The following is a 23,019-nucleotide window of genomic DNA, read 5'->3' on the forward strand; positions in this document are numbered from 1 at the left end:
GAGAGGTCAGTGCTCTGTATTAGCAAGTGTTCTAGCCTCAGGTGCTTTCTGTTAGCAGCCCTGCTAATAATGCTCCAGCACTCTTCCAGTAACTCTCTCCAGTAACCAAGATAATGAAACCACTCTTCTGCAGTGGACAGCAGAATGCTCAGCAAGATGGATTATGCAAAGACAGGAAAATGATGGGTAGGACTTTCCTGAGGGAGTATTTTTTTACTATCCTGACAGCCATCCAGGTACAGCACACAGGAAAAAAAAGCCAAAAATCCCAGGAGGTTTCTGCATTATCATTTGTGGTAGCCACCATGAAATACACATTAATATAGCAACCTCACAACTACTCAGACCCTGTTTATGCTTTTAGTCCCTAAATCAGGATGATTAATAGTACCGCTCAGCAAAACAATAACATTTCAGCCTGGCAGGTCTATTTTTGCAATTTAGCAGAACCTTTCCATGCACAATAACCACTACGCATAGATGGCTTTTTCCAAACAGTTCAAATGCAGCAAGTATCACATCAGGGTGTTGGGTTTTTCTAATGACTCCTCTTATGACAGTCATTTTGGTGTTTACAATCCATGTAATTTTCTTATTGAATGTTAGAAGCATATCAGATCAACAAAACTAAGCAGTAAAAAAAAAACCACCCACAAGTGAAGGCCTTTCTAAAAAGGAAAAATATTATATAAATACTCTACAGCTTAAAAGCTTCAGGAAACTGAAGTGCTAGACTAGTGTCACCTCAGAGTACTACTAAATACTGTTTGGAGATAAATTCAGTTTAATCTGGGTATTACCAGAAGCTTACGGGAGGACAGAGTATCAGATTCAGTTTCAAAAACAACGTTGGGAATACACCTCTGACACAGAACTCATGGTGCTGTCAGAACAGCAAAGATCAAGAGAGAAATTTCAGGTGAGAAATTTCAAGGAAGCCGGTGAGACAGACTTCTAATCTATCAGTAGCAGCAGACGACATGAAGCTTTTGGGGAAAAAAAAAAAAAACAAACGCAAAGAGCTCATGGTAGCCCATTACCAAAAACAGATACAAGATGAAGGACTTCAGGACTCTTTCTGTTAACTAGATAGGAAAGCCTGCGGTTACCAAAGCCAAAAGTTAATGCGAAGGCTGGAACACAAAACCCCCAGCAACATAAGATTGTACACTAACCAACCCATCTGAAAAATAATTACATTAGAGGTAACATTTCCAGAAGAATTTACTTTATTCAGAAAAAAATCTTTGCTAATTCAAATGCAGCAACTGTCTTGTTCCTCTGGGTAAAACATTAAACCTGCGAACCATGGAATCCTACCTTGCTTTCCTGTAGTCACGGGAAAAGAATTTCACCTCTAAACAACTCAAGTAACAGCTATAATAAACACCTCACTGCAGTTCAAAATCAAGTAGGTCATGATCCTCCCCCACTCTCAGCTGTAACACAGAAACAGGATTTTCTCCCTTTCAGCAGTATAAGCCAACTGCAGAATACTACTTAAAAGATGTGATTGCTCTCCTTTCCTGCCTTGTGATCATGGAACCAAATGACAAGTCACATTAGTTCATTTATCCAAAAGAAAACGCTGCGTGTTTGTATTGTTAGCGTTCTGTTGCATCCATGAGCTAATCTGACTCGGTAACACTAGAGTATCCGAAAGAAAATGGGCAGGAAAGCACCATACGATAGGGGAAGGGAGGAAAGGAGACATTTCCTATGGCAGTCACTTCTACCGTGACACTTGTACCCTGGCAGCTGCTTGGGCAACCAGGTCGGGACCTGATCAGCTGAAAAGAGCATCTCCAGATAAAAGGAAGTTCAGCCACATCAATTCTTCCCTGAAGTTCACAGTGTGACCTTAAAATCAACTGTGCTGGTTACAAGGAAGACAGCAGGAAGAAGTGCCCAAGGGTCAAAAGCAGCGCAGGAAGATCCTGTCAGCCACAGAGCAATGCTGTCCGGATGGAAGCGCTGAGCACATTCCAGTGCAATGCCATCATTCACCTCCAGAAAATCAAAAGTGTTGAGATAAGTTGTGTACTGTCAGCAAATGTTCTCACATACACGCACTGCTGCAGCTGGAGATGTTGATAATCTTACGGGGACAGCACGCAAAGGAACATTACCCTGTGAAAACAGGCTCACTGCTCAGTCACTGCTCACCAGACTACTTCCCCAACCAGTGAACTTTATTCTCTGCAGTCAGAGCCACACTATCGCCTCCGCAAAACGTGACACACGTGCTGAACGCCCTTACTGCAGGTGCAGGAGGATGACACTGCAGCTGCATCGCACTGAGCAGAATGATGCTGAAAGGCCGCTCAGCCCCTCCTAAGGAGGGGAGTGAAACTCAGTGGCGCTAAGTATTGCAGTCTGCAGCGTTTCAGCAAGCAAAGGCAGTACCTGCTGCCTGCCCGCCATCACTTCTTTGTAGCAAAAGCACACTGTAAGTGACTTCATAGATCAGGCCAGAAGAGACTCTCATATGTGGGTCTGTGGGCTTATGCAAAGGACCACAGATATACGATACATACAATTAAAATAGGAACACCTATTCCAAGAATTCTACCTTGTCTCCTATTTGAAAAAAGTTTCAAAGATGCAGATTCGCAGTAAATACACACAGAACCTCATGCTACAGCTCCGGAGTGTACCCAGGCACAAAAAACGACTTCAGCAGAACTGGAGAGGCCACAGAAACCTGTAAGCCTTTTTGCATGGAAATGTTTTCTTCCTTAGCTACAAAACAAGCATACTGTTGGTGCCACTTACTCAGAAGAGACACTAAGTTGCAAGCACTGTTGAGTCACCTGCCTAGAGTGTTTCGGCATGGTCTTTTATAACTGCTCACTTCCACAAATTAGATGTCAAACAGATGTTTGCCCCACTTATTTAAGAAAGTTTACCAGCAGAAGTGTTTGAAACTCTATCTAATGACATATAGCAGAGATCCTGGGATTAGTAATTTTCTAGCAAAAGATGACTTAAAACATTACCTTTGAGTGCCATCTATACCATAATTACAAAGATGCTGGAGAGTAGTAAGTCCAAAACTAATCAGCACTTCATAGTTATCAAATTAATGCCCAAATGCTCAGGCACACCCTAAAAACGGAAGGATCTTCCACTACCATTATAGGACACACTCTCCTTGTGCTATGTTCAGCATTTGTCCTCTGACCAACCTAAGCAGCTAGCCATCTAAGGAAACCAAACCAAACCATTTTCATGGGGACTAACAACCTGAACTGGCTTGGGATGCCAGAGACAAACTTCCTCTTCAGCCAGCCTGTTATCAAGCAGCTTCTCAATGTGTCTAATGGGACGTTAGTCAAAGATTAACATTTTAAGACAGACATGAGAATTTGGAGCAAAGCCTCCTCCCTCTCAGGAGCAGAAGCTATACATTAGTTCAGCTACCCATGGAGCCACAGCATTACCTATTCCTGTCTGATAATGCTGTCTGGGTGAGACAATTCCTGTGTTTCAAAACCCTTTGAACCTACCAAGTTATTGCTGAAAAATTCATAGTAGTAAGATTTGCACCGTTCAGTGGATAATTATGATCTAAGACTGGTGCTTATGAAATACAACTGTGCACATTCATACCAAAGCAATGAATGCACATGCAAATCTCTGAGCACTTCACAAATGGCACCAAAAGCTGCAAATTTATGTCAACAAAAAGATTAATTACAAAGAGGACAATGTTGTGCAAGATAGCCTTAATTAAAAGCCATCTCCATTTTCAGTTTTAAGAACCCATTTGACTAACAAATACATTTTCTATTAGAACACCTAAACACCATAATTATCAGAAACGGGATTACATGTGGATTAAAACCATGACCTGACTCTTATGCAAACCTTTTGCCCCAGCAAGACAACCTTCTGTCCTTGATTACTGCACATAGATTTTCCTCTCTCGTCAGGTGAAGACTCTTCAGCCTGGATGCTTAAAGTAACTCACTATATTCTTCCAAAATGCTCGTGCTTCATTTTACGTAATCAGTATTACAGGATGCACAGAACCTCTGGGCCAGTCACAATGGGGTAGTTTTGCCACTCATTCCCAGTTAGGCTTATTTCAGCCTCCAATACAGTTAGCTATTGGGATCCCCCTGTCATACCAGAAATACAAATGGGCTCTGCCCCTTTACAGCCAGTCAATCTGCAGACAGTCAGTCTGCAGTAATTCTATTACTTCATAGATCCAAACTACATACAGTATAACTAGCTAGTTGATGTTCTCCATGACAAATACTTATATCCAGCTAGCTATATAAAGGTGTTAAGTTTAATTTTACCTTTGGTTTCCAAAAGTACAGATTTTTAAATACCACATATACCAGGTAACCAAAATTCTCAAGGGAAAACTCCACAGAATGTATATGGGTTTATATGCACCATCTGGTATTAAATTTAGATTAAAATACATTGCGACTTCTACTTCACAAACTAAGAAAAACATTTAAGTCATTTATAAATGCCATCTCAGAAGGTACACTGAGAATACTGAAGTATTTAGGAACTATAGCAAAACTGTCAAGATCATAATCTATGTTGAAAGACACTCCACAAGCAGACTTCTCTTGGGCATCTAAGTCTAGAGAGGGCATCCATCTGGAGCCATTTATCATGCCACATTATTAACTCGTTCTACCACAGAGAAAAGCATGGTTCCTTGTGGCATTCATTTAACTACACATACAGGCATCTAAAGCTGTTTGAAACGCCCCGAAACATTCTGTCGAGCTTCTAGATACTACTGCTGGAGGATACTGGTCTGCTGTAGGTCCCAAGCTGTATTTTCTAGCCCATAGAGAAATTACTCAGGCATCTCAGATACCCTAAACCATCTCAAATGTCATCAGATGTGTAGCTGAAGCTCAACTGTATATAAAAGATGACTTAACTACTCCTACAAAGGAGTCATTTGAACTACTAAATTGGCTGTTGGGTGATGTTATGCCCTTGTGATATCCACTCCACCCTTCAACGTAATTCCTCATTGATAATCAGTACACCTCCATTACCAGTGGTTAACACTAGGAATCCTTCCCTCACTATGAACTGTTAAAATACAGCAGAAGAATGTCCTTGAAAAGTTCACAAGTAAAATACAAACAAAACATTACAGGGAACACAAATAAACCAAATCAAAGCAAGCACCACACATAAATTGGGCAGGATGTAGTTTAAGCATAAAACAAACTTAATATGGGGATTGATTTCTCATTTCAGTAAAAGTAAACAATCAGTTCTAATGTCAAAGGACAGTCAAAGAACAGAAGTAGTACATGGTAGAGTGTTGAATACCAGTTAACCAGGGGTTGATGTTCCAAGGCAGTACTTTGCGATACAAAGAGTAGTACTGCATAGGAAGCATCACCTTTTCTTTTCTTTCTGTTACAAGGACTACCGCCCATCTCTATGTCAAAAAGACTGAAAGCTATCACTGGAAGAGCTCACTAGGAAAAAGCAGATTGTGCTGTACCCAGGTGTCACAGAAAGTGAGCCCACATGTCTCAAAAGTTAAGAGAATTCACCATTTGTCAGATCAAGTTTTAAAAAGTACTAGCCTCTACACAGCCTTATTTTACAAACAATCTGCCTTGAAATCAGTAAAAAGAAATTTTGACGAGCTGAGCGAATTCCAGAGCAACACACAGCACAAAACATTAACTTTGCTCCATTTGGAAGAGTTCAGAGCTGTCTTCCACAGCATTACAAATTTTCATTTGAAAAGTCTGAAGGGACTAATCAGTTAAAAACCACCACAGAAGTCTTCATACATCCTCCTCTTTTCTACAGATGAATAAAGATGCCTCTGTTTATAAAGAAAACTTTCTGTAACTGTAATAGCAGTCCAACATAGCTCAGTGGAGTTTAACAGACTTGATTCATAGCACAATTTTAGAAAATCTTCACATCCATAAATTTACAGTGTTTATGCATCTGAATGCTGCTCTTTACATATTCAATAGCAATCAGGATATAGAGTCCCACCTGCATTGTGTGCTTTGCTACATGCCACTTGAAACTGTATAAAAGGTGCAAACAATTCAAAGTATTCAATTTCATCTTTGATTCCAACAGTGTGCATTTTTAGAAAGCATGACCTCAGTCCTTATCCAGTTGCTTATAAAACCAATCATAACTTTAGTAGCTCCTTAAAAAGTCACTAGTTCCACAGAAAAATCCATCAGGTTGAAAACTCCTCATTTTTAGAAGATAAATTCCCTTATTCTTCACAACAGAAGCTGTCCCACCAGTATTTCAACACAGCAGAATCTACAAGGGCTCACCAATACAAATATTCACGTTCTACATGCAATTCTACTGCTTGCTTTTGGCATTACAAAATGCACTACATTCAGCTGAAAGCATCCACATTTTCATGTTGTACTACCTCAAACATTCATGTAAATGCAGAGATTGTTGCAAACACTTTTTATAGAAATCTGTGGGAAAACTGTTTCGAGTTACACTTTCCTGTATTAGAGAATGTCTTAAGCATCTTAAAGCCAAAAAATCTAAGAAAAAAATAAGAGGTGCTCACATTGAAGCTTTCTGATGAGAAAAATTACAAGACCTTTTACTCAGAACCCAAAGCTCAACACGTGGTTTAGGACTCTGGTCACTGACACTGCAACTATCCACATAAAGCAGAGGCAGCTTTGAAACAATTCGTTTTCATCAACTGGAGCATACCCAACACTGCTGACAGTGCCAGAACCTTACTCTACAAGAAGCGGAACCTGTGCCACATCACTCCTATCTTAAAGCTGACAATGACAGAGATCAATACATTAAGTAAGATAACCTGCTTTTCAACAAATAAAACTCAGGTGTTAAGCAGGGGGAGAACATTTTTGAAAGTATGTCTTGATGTCACCAGTGCAGCGGTATGTTGTTACATCCACTGTTTCCACAGGGTAAGAGGTATCACTGTTCCTCTACGGCAGAGGCTAAAGTAGCTGCAATATCCCAGGAAAACTTTGGCAGTAATGGCACCTCCGTTTGAAAAGCTAGGTAGCTCTATGCACTGTTGTACAGCCTTCCTTCTAAAGAATCCAAAAGTAAGTCCTCAGGGTCTTTTTTAAGCCCGTGACTATCTAACATGCAGAACTTAACTTCATGGCTTTAAGGTTAGTAATGAACACTGACATTTTTAGAGACAGCAAGTTAAATCTTTTGCTTGTGCTGATGAAGTAAACACAATAAAAATCAAACAGAGCCCATGCCAGTCTCACAGTAGCTAGAACATGCCTCACCTATACAATTTACTATAGAGCTATTTGATTGAGAACCAACTAGAAGCATCTTAAACTAAAAGATAAACAGCAGAGCTAAACAGTCTCTCCCAGCTCCTCCTCACTAACTTCCCACTCCACATGTTGCTCAGATTGTTCTAGGTTTTCTACCACTCAATCACAAAATAGTTGAGATTGGCAGGGACCTCTGGAGGTCACGTCATCCAATCCCCTCCTCAGGCAGGACCGCCTAGAGGGGGTTGTCCAGGACCAGACAGCTTCCAAGTACCTCCAAACACGGAGAGTCTACAACCTCTCTGGGCAACCTGCTCCAATGCTCCTCCACCCTCACAGTAGAAAAGTGTTACCTTAAGTCCAAACAGAACCTCCTGTGCTTCCATTTGTGACCATTGCCTCTTGTCCTGCCACTGGGCACCACCACCAACAGCGTAGTTCCACCTTCTTTAAACTCTCCCTTCATGTACACATTGATGAGACACTCACCCTGAGCTTTCTCTGTACTGAGCAATTCCAGCAATTCTCTCAGCCTTTTCCTCACATGAGAGAAACGTCAGTCCCTTAATTGTCTTAGTGGCCCTTCACTGGACTCGATTCAGTAGCTCTGCTTCTTGTATTGGGAGTTCAAAACTGGACACAGCACTCCAGATGTGGCCTAACCAGCGCTGAGATCACTCATTTCATCTAAACCAAAATCCTCATCTAGTATTCCTTCAGATGATTCTTCTACTGTGGGCAGTAAAGAAGTTGCATCTTTATAGTTCAACCCCCGTTTCACTCATCAGTATTTTGCTAGATGGTTCCTCCCATCTGCCCTTTACTACTACTGCTGATTTCCCACTGGATCTAATTGCTCAAGTTCTGCTGCTTATCCTCTAACAGATTCTTCCTCTGGCTACTCCTCTAATTCATCAACTAACCTTCTACTGAATTCAACCTCTAGTCCTTCAACCCCCTTTTCTAATCCTTCACTAGAGTCATCCAACCTGATGATCCCTGAACAGCAAACTAGAGAATGATACAATTAAAATCTCAGCTGAATTAGCCCCTTAATTCTGCCAGCAAAGATAAAAAATTACCTTTAAAAATACTAAAACGTCTACATGCATTATAGTAGAGATTAATCAGTATCAAGGCACTGAATAGGAAGAAAGCTTTGTTTTTTCAAGTACACTTCTTGCAGTTTTCAATATGGGACTTTTTACTTTCTCTAAATAAATACTGAACCCAGGATCTGTTCCACTTTATAGGTCAGTATTTTATGCAGTAGGACATACACAGAAAGCCTGAATAAGAACTTCAGCACCTCTGAAAAGACCTTCAATACACTACAGCAAGCAACATCACAAGCCAAAAGACCACCAGCGCTATGCTAAAAAGATTACTTTGACAACTTTATCACATAATTGCTTTCTTTAACTAAACGAAGCATCCAGGCTTCAAGAACTATTTAAGTTATCTGAGCCTTTAGTGGCTCTATCCCCCAAGCAAACAGGGTGACATCAATTTAGGACAGTGTCTAGATTATGTATGCAGCTGTTCTTATTTTGATACAAGAAAATAATTCCTGCTATGACACAAGTTCACACTGAGGGCTATGTTGTAACAGTTACAGTTAACCTGTCCAGTCCAGAAGCTCTCAAAGCTACATTAAATATTTACAGATCAATTCAACAGACTAAGTTCACCAGGGCAAATTCTCGAGAGGGAATTCCAGTCTATACTTCTTTCTGTTGAATGTTAGTTTCTTCTGATCTACATAGACTAGCAGCCACAATTTTATGGGTTTTTTTAAACCAGGCCTTCCAACAAAACATGAATTGGCAAGCCATATCTGTTCTGTACTACCAAATCAACCAAGAAGAAACACGTAGGAAACAAACATTTTAAACATAACACAAAATAACAACTGTTTACCTCCGGTTATCAGAGCTATTTCTAACAAAGCTGCATTAGCTATGTTTGTTTTCTGAGTGTAAAGTTTTAGCCACACTTTAGCTACACTTAACTACAATCAGTGGATTACTTACCAAAGAAGTCAAATGAAAAGGGGTCCCTTCCACCAAAAAACTCCCTAAAGACATCTTCTGGGTTACGGAATGTAAATTCAAATCCAAATGGATTATCGTGATGATTTCCACCTGCAGGAAGAAGTTAAATTTCAATTACCCTCACACATTCTTAGTAACAAGAAAGTTCAGGCCTATGTAGTATTTGAATCATTAAAAAATATAAACACACGTCAAATTTCTCTTTCCCTTTCAGGTATCACTCAAGTTAAGTACACACAATACTCGTTATAATTCACTCTCTCTTTTCTGTTTTCAGATATCAGTAATACCTTTTAAACAACTTAAAAAAATGGTAAAAACAACTGTAATTTCAATTTTCAGAAGATTAAATTTTAGGCCTTAGCATACATGTTTCCAGATTCCTGTCTTAAAAAGAAAGCTGCAGAAAATGGCTTCCCACCAGGATAGAGAAAGCAAAGAACTACTAGTTGTCAACATACCTCCGCCTCCATTTATTAAGCCTTCTTTTCCATATCTGTCATAGATGTCACGTTTTTTCGCTACAAGGAGAAGTTGTACATCATGTCAGTAAATAGGCACATTGAATGTGGAAAAAAAAAAAACAAAAACACCAAAAAAGACTTAACTGGTATTCTCAGCTAAACATCTTTTCAAAGGTAGCTAATTTAAGAAAGTTCTGGCATTTAACCGGTGAACATTTTTGTTGAGGACTGCTGAAGCAATTTAGGTTCAGAAAGAACAGGTACTAAACTTTAGACTTATTACCATTTAGTTGCAGAAGCTAAGGTCTTGTATCAGAAAAAGTTCTGGTATAGGAACAACCTTCACAAGAAAGTTTGCCTTTAAAAAGAATACTGCAGTCTTCATCTTTATATAGGTACCGTGGAAAGCTTTAAGTTGTAAAGGACCTCTGGAATTCAAGCTTCTCCAAACAAGTCTAACCTTGAAGTTGCTCAAAACTTCCCTGGATAAAGCCCTGATATCATCAATCTCCAAAAACAGAAGATTCCACAGTCTCTCTGGAAAACAGTCCCAGTGCTCAAGCGCTCCCATTGTAAGCATTCTCCTCCTTCTATCCAACTGGAATCTCCCTTGTTGCAAACTGTGACTATTGCCTCTTTTCTTTTTATGGCAGAAGACTAAACCCATTGTGACAGAGTTATGAGCATGGAAGGACAGTGTTTCTATGAGAAAAACCCCTCAAATTAATTATAACCACTTCTGGTCTAATAAAGGGGAATTAAATGATGTTTAAAAATGCCATGGAAGGATGTGACTTGGCATGCTTGCTCTCCATTATTTTAGAAGGCATGAAAGGGCTCTTTCTTAATTTCAGTGCAGACCAGCCTTCCAGTATTGATAAGAAAGAGGAGAAAAATTAACTCTACATTACTACCTAAGATCAGTCTGCACTGTTGGTACTAGGAAGGAATCTGAAGAGCCTAAAGATGCAGCTAGTCAGATTATTTTGCTTGCACTGGTGTGGAAGCATCAGCCAAAAACCAGTCAGGGCATCTGATTTTAGACTTAATATTAACAGGCTATTCCCACTGAAATCTCTTCAGTGAAAGATGTTTTTGAAATTTAAATAGCATCACTGAAAGAACACACAGTTACCTCAAACAGCTGCTGAAAAGCCAAATACTTCTGACTAACAGGAATTAAAGTTTTATACACTGGTCATCATCTCCAAATAACAGAAACTTGCAGTAGGTCCACACACACTCATCCCCAGCAAAGCTTGGTACATTACCTGTATTGCCTTTCTAGAAAGCAATTTTTAAAGAAAGGAGGTTAAGCTACCCACCAATGCAAAAAGAGCAAAGCAGTAATGAAGAGAAACTGTCAGAAGGAGCAGGAAACAGCAAGGAAGACCTGAGGGCTCACAGAGCCCGAAGTTCATCTTGAAAAATATAATGTTCTTGAAACCACAAGGGAAGTGTGTTCTGCTATCATCCAATTTCAGTGTTCTTTGCTTATGTAACCCCATTACAAAACTATTCTTCTGCCAAAAAATCTGTCTTCATTCAAGCCTGTAATGGTGTCAAAAAATTTCATTAAGTCTGCAGAACAGTCGATTGCCTCTCAACCATGGGGCTCAGGATTCAGATACCCCTGCTGCACAAATGGCTGTTAAGACACCAGTAACTTAGGATTTCGTTTAGATACAAAACCAGGCAGCATTTTTAGAAGACATTCAAAAATTCTAGCAGTGTACTGTTTCCAAAGAACTTAAAGATCTAACAACCAGACCAGTATCTTATTTTTATCTTGCTCAAAAAAATCTGCTTCAGAAGGTTAAATTACTCTAGAAGACAAGTATACACTGAACTGCACATGAATTAAGCTCTGTTTCTCCCATGTCAATTAAATATCAAAACCAACCAAAGAAACACAGCGTACAAGCCTGCAGACGCTTGACAAATCAGGCCAAATTCTGAAAGGCAATCTAGATGCTGCTAGTGCTTTAAATATAGCTTTCCCATGCTCACTGGTCTCAGGTGAAATCAAGGACACTTCAGAAATAGCATATAGACAGCTGCAGTCAATTGCAGGGGAAAATAATCAAATCACTTTGTTATGATGCAGACTGCTTTTGCCAGAACGCTAGCAGAAGTTAATGATACTTTTCAAGCAAAAAGATACAAGTGAACTATAAGCTGAATTCCTGCACCACATGGGTCAGGCTAAGCCACTGTTTCAGAACAATTCAAAATAAACACTCTCCTTATTACAGTTGACTGAATTTACAGAATTCACCCAAATGCAATCCAAATTTTCAGCAAGGTTTACAGTATGCTTGGGCTTTGTCAAGAGCAGTTTACTGTTACAAGAACTAGAAGCAATAGGCCCAGCAATAGATACTTCAGAGTTTGTCTAGCCTGACTTTTATTGGATAAACACAATAATTCCTCTGTACTGACGGTAACATTGACTTTACCTCCTAAAATAAAATTAATCTTGGTATTCATATATACCTCTTCAGAAATTTCTGAAGAGGGCTTGGCAAACACAGGATTTCATTCTCTAGAAGGAAACTGGTTTGGTTACTCATCTAGAGAGAGCCTGAATTTTTTGTTTCAAAGTTTCTGTTTATTCTGTCTTATCTGCAAGCTTCTTTTTCTCTCTTTTGGAAAGGAAGTAGTTGAGTTGGATGGTAAAAGTTACAATACCCCTTTAAAGCATCATACATCAGCATTTTTGTCCAATACCCAGACTAGAGCCCTGCAGTTCAAGAGCCCTTTTAGAATACCTACCATCTGACAAAACTTCATAGGCCTCAGCTACTTGTTTAAATTGCCGTTCTGCCTCCTCTTTATTATCTGGATTTTTATCAGGGTGCCACTTTAATGCCAATTTACGATACCTAAATGGAAGGAAAACAAAAGATATTTTACTCTGAAATGAAACAATATGCTATGAACACAAATGTTTCAAACAAGTTGCCAGGGATTAAAGTATTTAGAAATTCCCCTGTGCTCTGTATCTTGCATCTAGACCAGGACCAACAGATTCTGCAGGTAGACAAGAACCACCTACTCAAATCTGCTTAAAAAAAAAAAAAAAAAAAAAAAGCAGATTTGGAGTTCTTTCGTTATTTTGAGATGATCAACATCTGGCAGATCTAAGCAAAACATTTCTGCTGTGAGCTTCTCCTTAGAGCTCCATAATTATTCAATACTACAACCAACCATGGGAAGCATCAAGTGTAGTCTTTTGGCACAGGCAAAGACAATAAAGCTCCAAGAGCACCCTGATACCAAACTGTGGCAGCATCCTAACATCAGTGGCTTCTTTGACTGCTACACCTGCACGCAATTCTTACCCTCAAATGAAATATTTTAGGCCAAGTGTTCATAAATACTTAAAGGGGTGTCCTGGTTTGGCTGGGATAGAGTTAATTTTCTTCCTAGTAGCTGCTACAGTGCTGTGTTTGGATTTAGTGTGAGAACAAGGTTGATAACATACTGATGTTTTAGTTGTTGCTAAGTAGTGCTTATCCTAAGTTAAGGATTTTTCAGTTTCCCATGCTCTGCCAGCAAGCAGGTGCACAAGAAGCTGGGAGGGAGCACGGCCAGGACAGCTGACCCAACCAGCCCAAGGGATACTCCACACCACTGAACGTCATGCTCAGTATATAAACTGGGGGGAGTTGGCCAGGAGGGGCGGATCGCTGCTCAGGCATCAGTCAGTGGGTGGTGAGCAATTGCACTGGGCATCGCTTGTCTTTTCTTGGGTTTTATTTATCTCTTTTTGTTATATTCCTTTTCATTATTATTATATTTTTATTGTTATTATCTTTTATTTTAATTATTAAACAGTTCTTAACTCATGACTTTTACCTTTTTTTCTGATTCTCTTCCCCATCCCACTGGGAGCAGGGGAGGAGTGAGTGGCTGCACGGTGCTTAGTTGCTGGCTGGGGTTAAACCATGACAAGGGGCAAAGCTAAGCTTGCACTTACAGTCGATTTGGACTGTTTTTATAGAGTCATACAGGACCACAGTTCAAACACCTGAGTTGACAAAATAGTACATGCAGGCATTCGCAAAAGAACAAGGGAGGAAAGAAACCGTAAAACAAACTTCCGTGCACTAGCGCAACTTCATTAAGCTCAGACGCCTAGGAGAAGGCAAGAGAGAAACACAGTATTTCCAGGTCACTTGAAACTGCAATTTATTATCAAACAGTTGTGGTATATTAGAAACGGGTACTACAGAAATGTTTCCTCCCAATTGTTTGTTGAAAAGTAAATGATATCTTTTGAAAATGTTATAAACAACCACCTCCAAACAGTACTTAAACAGTAAATCTAAACAAAGAACTGTATTTTAAATTCCTTTGAACACTCCTAAGTTAAATGGTGGGGGTTATTTTTAATAGTAACAGATGTTTGGCCCATCAAAATCTAAACACAGAAACCAGACCTCATGTTAAGAAAGAGCTAGTACCCAAAAAAGCTGCATGCCAAATACTTGTTAATAAATTTTAAAAAAATCACCTCTGCAAATGGAGGGGAAGACTAGTTACTGCAATTCAGCCACAGAAGAAGGGGCTGTCATTGCCTGTATCATATCAAGTTTGGAGGCACACTTGTACAGAAACGTATTTAACAGTGATCAAAAACAAGTGACTGACAGCATTTCACTTTACCAGTACTCAGGATTCTTTTCCTGATTGCATAAAAATGAGCAATTTTTTTTTTCTTCAGAACACTGAATATTCTCTGTTAATGAAGGTATCACCTCAGATGACTACTACTCATCCTCGCATTGACAACAAATCCAGAATCCAGAAACCATGTGATTATATTTGTTCCTCAAAATACGTAACACATATACACCAGGAGTACTTACGCTTTTTTAATATCTTCTGCTGAGGCATGCTTTTGCACTCCCAGAACTTCATAGTAATCCACCATGTTTCAGAAGTTGTCTTGTTAACAACAGCTGAGTCTTTCAAGTCCTGTAACAACAAGAACTTGTAAATGAAGCTTGTCCAGTAATGCTGCTTCATAAAAGTCAGGTAGGAGCCTAGTATCTTCCAGTACCAAACCTGATCTGAAAGAGCTGCTTGTTTTTAGAAATTCAAATGTTCCAAACCCCCCAAAACAAATACATTTTATTTTAAGTTGACAGATAAAACAATTACTTTGATTCTGGTTTTGTTTACATTCTTTAATCCCACTGAAACACAGAGACACAGGTAAACAGCAGGTCCCTGAAACAAGTTAAACTGAAAAGCGAGATTTTGCTAGATCAGTATATTAGGAAGAGTATGTACAGCATGTCACCATTTCAATATACACATCAATAACTGTCTACAAAAGAAACCAAGTATCATGTACACTTGATGTCATCTCTGACACCTATGTCATGTCTTAAACACATGTAAGCACAAACAAAGGGTCACATCTTTCACATCCACTGATCAGAACATTACTTCCACTGAGATGCTTCCTTCAAAAAAGCAATGTATGTGCAGGTCTTAGGCTTATTCAAAACTATAGGTGGAACCTTAGATTTCTTTCTCATACTCAAACCTTGACAGAAAAATTACGTATTGCCAAAGCTGCTGAATTCCATTCAGTTCCTTTATGTTTAGCAACACAAAGTACACGGCCAGGCAAGACTGCTCAAACTGCAAGGTTAACCAAGCAACTCAAGTACAGAGGCACCTTGAGTTTCTTAGTACAAGAGAACAAGAGTCCTAAGAAACTCCTAAGAGTTAAAAGAAAAAGTGTTTGCCCTACTCAACTTAAATACTGACAGTTTCTTGTCAATATTAGAGAATAGTTACAAAGAACAGTTATACTAACCATTACTTCAACTAAATGACCACCATGGTTAAAGAATTTTTCTAAAATGTTCACCTCTTCATGCAAAGGCTGCTTCTCCCCACCACTGTAACAAGGCTTCACTCTGGCAAAACCACCTCTCCATCCTACCACTGCTGCTGGTTCGTTTCAAGTTTCATGAACAAGGCGACACTGACCTTTTCAATGACCTATCAACTCGTTGCAGCCAAAGTCACCCAAATATACTTAGACCATACCAATACAGCAATGTGTTAGTCACATTTTCTTATGCCATGCATCAAGAGCAAAAATTCACTGAAATCACTTCCCCCCGCCCCAAGTCATGCAATGTTTTTCATTTCATCCCAGGCAAAGTCTCATTTTCATGCTCTTTCACACAAATGCTGAAAGAAACAAGCACAATATAACCCAGTGAAATATTCTGAAATTAATTTACTGTTCTAGTATTACATGTATCTTTCAACACCCTGGGATATAAACATTAAAGAGAGACTGTCTTTTGAAATAAATTGGTACATCTTCAAAATACATTGCTGTTGTAGGTTAAAGCTTAATTAACTTTAATTAGGGATGTGGTTACACATGCATTTCCTCAAATGGCAAAACCAGTTTAAGAGATACCCTGCCATACTACCTCCCCCCTCCCAACTACTTCCAGAAGCAAATGTATTGGAGGAGCTACATGTTTTTAAAACTTGGGCAGTTTTGCAATCTAGCTAACCATACAGTCTCACAAACACAAAATTAATGTGTAGCAGGTAAACAGATCTCTAATTGACTTTGCCCTTTGAAGAAACCTCTACACTGAAAAAAACAGTATGGGTATAGTTAATATTGTGAGCAACGCCGAGGGAAGTTGGGAGACACGCATTAAAATGAACACCAAGAATTCCAACACCAACACAGTAATGGCAGGGTTCAGTATGTAAACATATAGGTTACCAAAAATATCTCAGAATATTAGCTCTCAACTAGCCTCTCTAGTTCTGCTGTTTCCCAAACAATGGTTAGAGGAACAGCAAGGTTAGCATGGGTTAAGTACGTTATCAAAGCCTGCAGCCAGTCCTTACAAGTAATAGCACGTACGGAACATATCGGGGGGCTGGAGGTCAGACCCCTTCTAACAAGAGACACTAGCCTAACCAGGGAGCTAACAGCAGGACACCACAACACATAAGAGCACATACAAGGCCGCTAAGTGTGTTTTCCATATTCTCCTTTTTTCCCCTAAATACAAGACTTGCATTAGCACTCAATTTAAGCAGCTATCTTAAAGGGAAAATTCAAAACTCAAGCTTCTAGCTAGAATAAGCAGGTAGGAAAAGTAACTTAGATGTAAAAAATAAATCACATCTTTTCCTAGAGAACTTTGTGCACACCAGTAGTCATATCGATTTCAACATATTTCTTTAAACACTTTAGCTATTTGTTTAAAAACAGTGTTGCAAGTTCAGACTCAATACATACACCAACGTATCCTAAACAACACAAGCCTGAAGTAGGGACCAAAGATGAGTGCTGAGGCAACACGACCAGCTCTCAACAGATTACTCTGACCCTAAAGAGCAACTCCTTCAAGAACAGAGAAATTATTTGTTTCAAAGAAATGTCTGGGGCTTGCACATTCTATCTTTTGTGGGTGTGTTATTGTGCAATTTTTACTTGCCACTGATATCAAGACAAGTCAGCAGCTCTCTAAAGAAAACAAACTGTTTATATTCTCCTTCTCTTAATCAAACATACGGGTGACAGTAAAAGTTCATCTCCAATTAATCCTTATTTCTACCTGCTAGTTACCACAAAGCATAAATGGCAGTGTTACAATTTTGGGTATCACAGGAACTTTTTTTTTTATGTGCAAAAAGGTTTTAGCAATATTTACATGAAGAAAATTCATCTGCAGGGGTTTTTTTGTCCAGCTTAACAACATATGCAGAAATATGAAATAGCATCAACTAATATTTAGCCCCTTAAAAATACTTGGATTTTTACTCAACATCCAGTAAGACAAAAAGAAAACCACACATAAAAACCCCAAACCCAGAAAAACCCAACACTCATGAACTAGAAAAGACCCATCTCCAGTCTCTCCAGAAAAAAAATACTTAAAATATTCCCTCAAGAGAACAACCACCATCAACTTATAACAAAACAGAAAATGGCTGATTAAGATTAAAAAAAAATCAGTAGTTTTAAGGCTAGTAGGAATCTGCATGGTGAAAATGCCTAGATGTTTCAAAGAAGCCAAGCATATACCTTCACACAAAACAAAAAGCAAAACTGTTCAACTGCCCTACCCAAAATGGCATGACAGAAGTCTTCCTCCAACCCCAAACCTGTCAAACAATTTGTCTCCAAGTACACAAGCAAGGCTCATTAACTAGACACTCAAAGAGGGGTTTTTTTGAAAGCCACAAGGAAGCCAGCCCACATTAGCTAATTTCTCACCTCCAACCACAGAAAATCTTCAAAGTCTCAGAAAAAAACAGGCAAAAAACCCTCCAGATGAAAGAAGTTGTTCCACGGCCAGCATGACTGCTTGCAAAAATCTACAGTTACTTGGGTTCATCACTGCACTACATTTATGGGATGCTATCAGCTACTCTAACTCCTTCTTTGGAGCAAGAACAAATCAAACATCTGAATGTTTATGCGAACCAGAAGTTTCCATAGCTTACAGATTCTCTCAGTCATCGCAGGAGAAGTCAGGTCTGTCCTGGCTTACCGAGCAGAAGCCCTGAATGCTCACAGTGACTCAAGGCAACCGATACGAGGACATGACCAGGCTTGAGACCTCCTCCACAGCACAGCCCAAAGCTAGGTCAGTTTAGAGTTACCTTGAAACCTGGGTCATTAACTCTCTTCACAGCACAGTCCTTGGCTAACATCAACAATAAACATCATGAGAAGAATTACAGAAGATAGATATGTAAGGAGCTGTAGACTTTTATAAAACCAGATGACAAAGAAAAAAAAAGTTATTGGATGCACAACCTGCAGGGATGACAAAGCCACACCCCCAGCTAAACAGAGAAGGGAGGAACGCATCCAAACAAGAATTCTTAAATCAGTCAGGAGGGAATTCGGACAGCAAGGGGCATGTGACCTTTGCAGTCAGCCTAGTCAGAAAAAGTTATCTATTTCTGGCCATGAAGCAACAGGGCAGCACAGAGAGTCCTGAAAGATGCCAGAATAGCTCAAGCTCAGTGACTAGAGCAGTCACCTGGGTAGAGGGAGAAGGAGTTCCAGATTCCTGATTCACACAATTCACAGCAGCAGCCAGTCACCAACACCCTGCGCAGCAACAGCCACCAGCCCCTAGGACCTGCCTGCTTTCCGGGAACGTACCTAAGGGATTGCATCCTGCTGGCAACACCGGAGGAATAAATACCCTGGTTTGAATCCCAGCTCAGCTTGCACTTGCGCCTGACCTACTCAACATCAACTGAGCAATTCAGAGATGCCTCTGGTATGTTAACAGATGATGCACACACTTGAGGATCTTTGGGAATTGCAACCTATGATTAAAAAAAATATATGCTTTTTCACATTCCAAGAGCTTTATTAGAAAGCAGTATGTCAGCTGGACCTGATGAAATTTTATACTCTTTCCAAACACAATAAACAAGACTGCAGTAGCATTAATACTGTTGTGGATCCAGGGCCATACAAAGAATACCAAGCAACACAGACACACTTTCAAAGTTTTCTAGTAGTTTTTATTTGTTTTTTACATAGTTAAGCCCCCTTTGCTAAGCTTCTTATTATTTACAGTCCACTAAATCCAGATACATATACAAATGTTCTCAGTCTTAAAGTAAATCAACTTCAGATGAAGTTCAGTCACTCCGTTCGCTCCCAAGCTAAATGCAATCCCCGAGCTGTAATTACTCGGCTTTAAGTTACCCGTCCAAAAGAAGGGTAAATAAAGATCAGCCATAAAGCACCAGCTATTTGCCAAGGCTTCCAAGGCACATTTGTACCAGTGGCTCAAGGAGTTCTCACTGACTTGAAGAGGTCACCACCTTTAACACACAGACACTGGTTACAGAAACTGCCTTCTGGTGTCACCCCACGCCCTAACTAAAAAAAAAAAAAAAAAAAAAAGACACATCTCGCACCACACCTCTTCAGAGTAGAACACCACTCACACAACAATCAAACGACTTTACCTAGTACAACTCTGCAACACAGGAAGGTACATAGGTCCCAAAACCTTGGCCAAATCCCAAACGAAATGAAGAGAACCGAGCGGAGACCAGGAGCAGTCTCTTGGCTGTCCTAGCGAAGGTCCACTGTGCTGGCGCTGTACGAGTGCCGACACAAACAAGCCCATGCTGGACACCAGAAACACCTGCCTAAGAGGAAGTTTAAGAATGCTACAGAACCAAAAGAAAGTTACTTGGAATTCTGATGCCTACAACAGAACAGCACAGACCAAGAAAACCTGTATAAAGTGATTAACAAATACATTTAAACACGCACCAACATTAACTTTTTCTTCCCACTGACAGCCACACAGTATAGTACAGACTGAGGTATATTAAAAACCTCAGTACTTTTACGTTCTACTTACCGACATTTAAAAAAGCTGTCACAGTTTAACTCACAGGTTCCTGAAATTTACTGTTTCACTGAAAAATTTAAATTTACCGTATAACTAAAGTTACTAAAATGTATTTAAATAGCAATGTTCATACTCATTATATTAATACTACCACAGCATCCCCATGAGATGAATCAAATAAAATGAACATTCCAAAAAGCTTAGTTTAACATCATGTTTACACCAGATATCCTGTTTCTATGTCAGAAAACAGAGTGGACTTGAATACGGTGATTATTAGATGAGAGGATGCAGTCCATACGGGGGAAAAGGTAGCTAGGCTGACAGCTTGACCTTGCAGTTCAAGTTCTATTTGGAAATAAAACCAACAACAAAAAACCACCACAACCAAAAAAGAGCCACTTGTACAAGGCTCCCTCACCCCTCAAGGCAAGAAGTTACAAAGAACGTGTCCATCCCTCTCCCCCCCAGGGGAAGGAGACACAATGTGAGAAGAACAACAGGACTTTCTTGTCTGTTTTACTGCCTGGCTCGTGGAAAGCCTGTAGAGGGCAACAAGTAAGAAAACATTAAAAAAAAAATTAACCTACCAAAAATGGAAACAGACGAAATCAAAAGTCTTCATCTGTGAAGGAAACGTAAACTAGCTAACAAAAACTGGAAAAGGAAGTAGACCAGTGAATAGGCTGCCCTCACACCCTTGGCTGATACTCTGCTGCTTATCTACCTGACCTGTGAGCACGCCTTAAACCAAGGGGTACTTAACTCACCATCTCTACTTAAAGCAAAGGGGCATTTCTCCAAAACACAACTCAGGTGTCCAAATTTGGAATTGGGTCATACAAATACCTGAACACTGGCACCCTGCTAAAACTGGCCATAAAAGGCTGTTTTATACAAAGTAAAAATATTCCTAACTCACTGTAAAAAATGTATAATCTCTGTTTGATTAAGCGATTAAAATGTGAAGTGAAAGCCTCAACCAGCAAAGATTGGGTCCAGAAAGTTTCAGCCAAATGATCACATGCAACCTTCAGGGAAAAGAAAATAGTTTAAAGTTTCTACACGCTTCCCCAGAAGCACTTTTTTAGAGTCAGGATAATTTTACTTAAGCCAACCAGAAAAAAAAAAAAAAAAGCTACATTACAGCAAACACCAATTTCTTTTTCAGAACAACAGCAACAGGCTGTCACAGATGCAGGCTACACTTTAAGACAGAAAATAATTTCTTCTAATCAAAAGAATTAACAAAGTTTTAACAGAAACTGGCTGCAATATACCTATGAATGGCTTCAGGCTTATTAAATGAGCTTTAAGAACCTTGTTAAGTGCTGAGTCCTCATTAATATCAGTGGGATTTCGGTACTTATTCAGAACAAACAGAAAACATAAATGAAACCTACAACTAGTAACTGTAGGAGTGAAATTCATAGGCATGACTTATTTCTTACCTAGTAGTTAAACAAACAGAAACAGAATAACACTTTCATGAAGTCTAAACTTAAGAAAAATCTAACATCCATTCAGATGTAGTATTTCACTCAAAAGCAAAGCAAACATAATTTAAACCTACAAATATAATCAACTACAGTTTTAATTTACATCTATCTTGAAATAAACCATCATACATAAGGTCCAACAAGTTTTGACAAAGCTAAGAACTTTCTCACTAATCCTTCCATTCCTTGGATAAATCAAGACAAAGGAAAAGCTGTTGACAAAAAAATGTTTTCAGGACAGAGCTGATGAGGTTCTTTACAAATACTATTAGAGAGATCGAGCACTTAAGGAGCAAAATACTAGAATACTAGACCTCACACAACTACATTGGAAATTAATGTAATACATTCCCTACAAAATATCGCTATTTCGATAGGAAGAAAGAGATGGTCCACTCAAGCCTGGAAGTCCAGTGTATTGCCGTGATCGAGATGCCCTGTCCTCTACAGCCCGCAGCCCAGAGCAGAGCACAGCTAACACGGGTGGCTGCACGCTCTGTTCAACCTGGCGTGACATTGCACTCCATTCCAGGCTGGAACTTCAATGCCTCTGGACTCACAGTAAAACACAATCGTCCCCCTCATCCCGCTTGACCTCAGCTCAAAGACTGAACTGCGCCACTGTGTTAAGCACAGATGTACAGATGCTGCAGGAGTCCTGGAAGTTTTACAGTTAAAAAACCACAGGATTTCTTTCCTCAATACAGTCCAAATACTATTAGGAACTCATTTATCCTTGTTACTGAGATGATTATTTAACGAAGTTCTTCCCTCTGTGGATGAAAGAAAGAACACAGTAGGCAGAAAAACTTATGTAGCTATTAAAAAAATAAATAACAAAACACATTATCCCTCCAACTAAGAATTCTGTGCTACACAAAATGAAGCCTTGCATGCTTTCTCCCAAAGTCTAGCCAAGATAAATTAGCAAACTGTATCAATCTAGGAAAGACAAGAGAAAATACCAGACAGAAAAGCTGTTTTGCTAAGAATGTGCTGTAGTCAGAAAGCACAAATCTGATGAGAGAACAAGGGGAACTTTGCAGCTTACAGACAGAGAAACTATTATTAATGTTGCAGTTTCAACAGTACTGCCAATATGACTAGAAATTTAAATTTCTCCTCCAATGTCCGAGATTATTTAAGAAAATTTAATCCTAAATTAACTTCCATTTTAAACAAGTCTCTTGTTCTCCACTGAAAAGGCAGCATGAGAGCCAAGAGGGGGAAACAAAGTCAGGCCAGTATTGTGCACTAGTTAGCATTTTGGTTGTTTAAAATTAAAAAAAAAAAAAAAAACACAGAAAAGTAATCACAGAGACAAG

The 23,019-nt window shown here is 39.4% G+C and overlaps 1 protein-coding gene across 4 annotated transcripts in view; it reads right to left on the bottom strand.

Moving 5' to 3' along the window:
- Positions 1-23,019, bottom strand: part of DNAJB6 (DnaJ heat shock protein family (Hsp40) member B6) — a 62,227-nt gene that overhangs the window by 37,628 nt on the left and 1,580 nt on the right. For all 4 annotated transcript variants that reach the window (XM_086466441.1, XM_086466440.1, XM_086466439.1 and 1 more), the window contains exons 2-5: positions 14,667-14,775; positions 12,568-12,677; positions 9,790-9,849; positions 9,308-9,418 (exon numbers count right to left, since the gene is read on the bottom strand). In XM_086466441.1, coding sequence (XP_086322567.1) covers positions 9,308-9,418; positions 9,790-9,849; positions 12,568-12,677; positions 14,667-14,731 — 346 coding nt within the window. In that variant the 5' untranslated portion in view covers positions 14,732-14,775. The remainder of the gene's footprint in view (positions 1-9,307; positions 9,419-9,789; positions 9,850-12,567; positions 12,678-14,666; positions 14,776-23,019) is intronic.

This window comes from Leptosomus discolor, chromosome 6 (assembly GCF_034619465.1).
Source record: "Leptosomus discolor isolate bLepDis1 chromosome 6, bLepDis1.hap2, whole genome shotgun sequence".
NCBI lineage: Eukaryota > Metazoa > Chordata > Aves > Leptosomiformes > Leptosomidae > Leptosomus > Leptosomus discolor.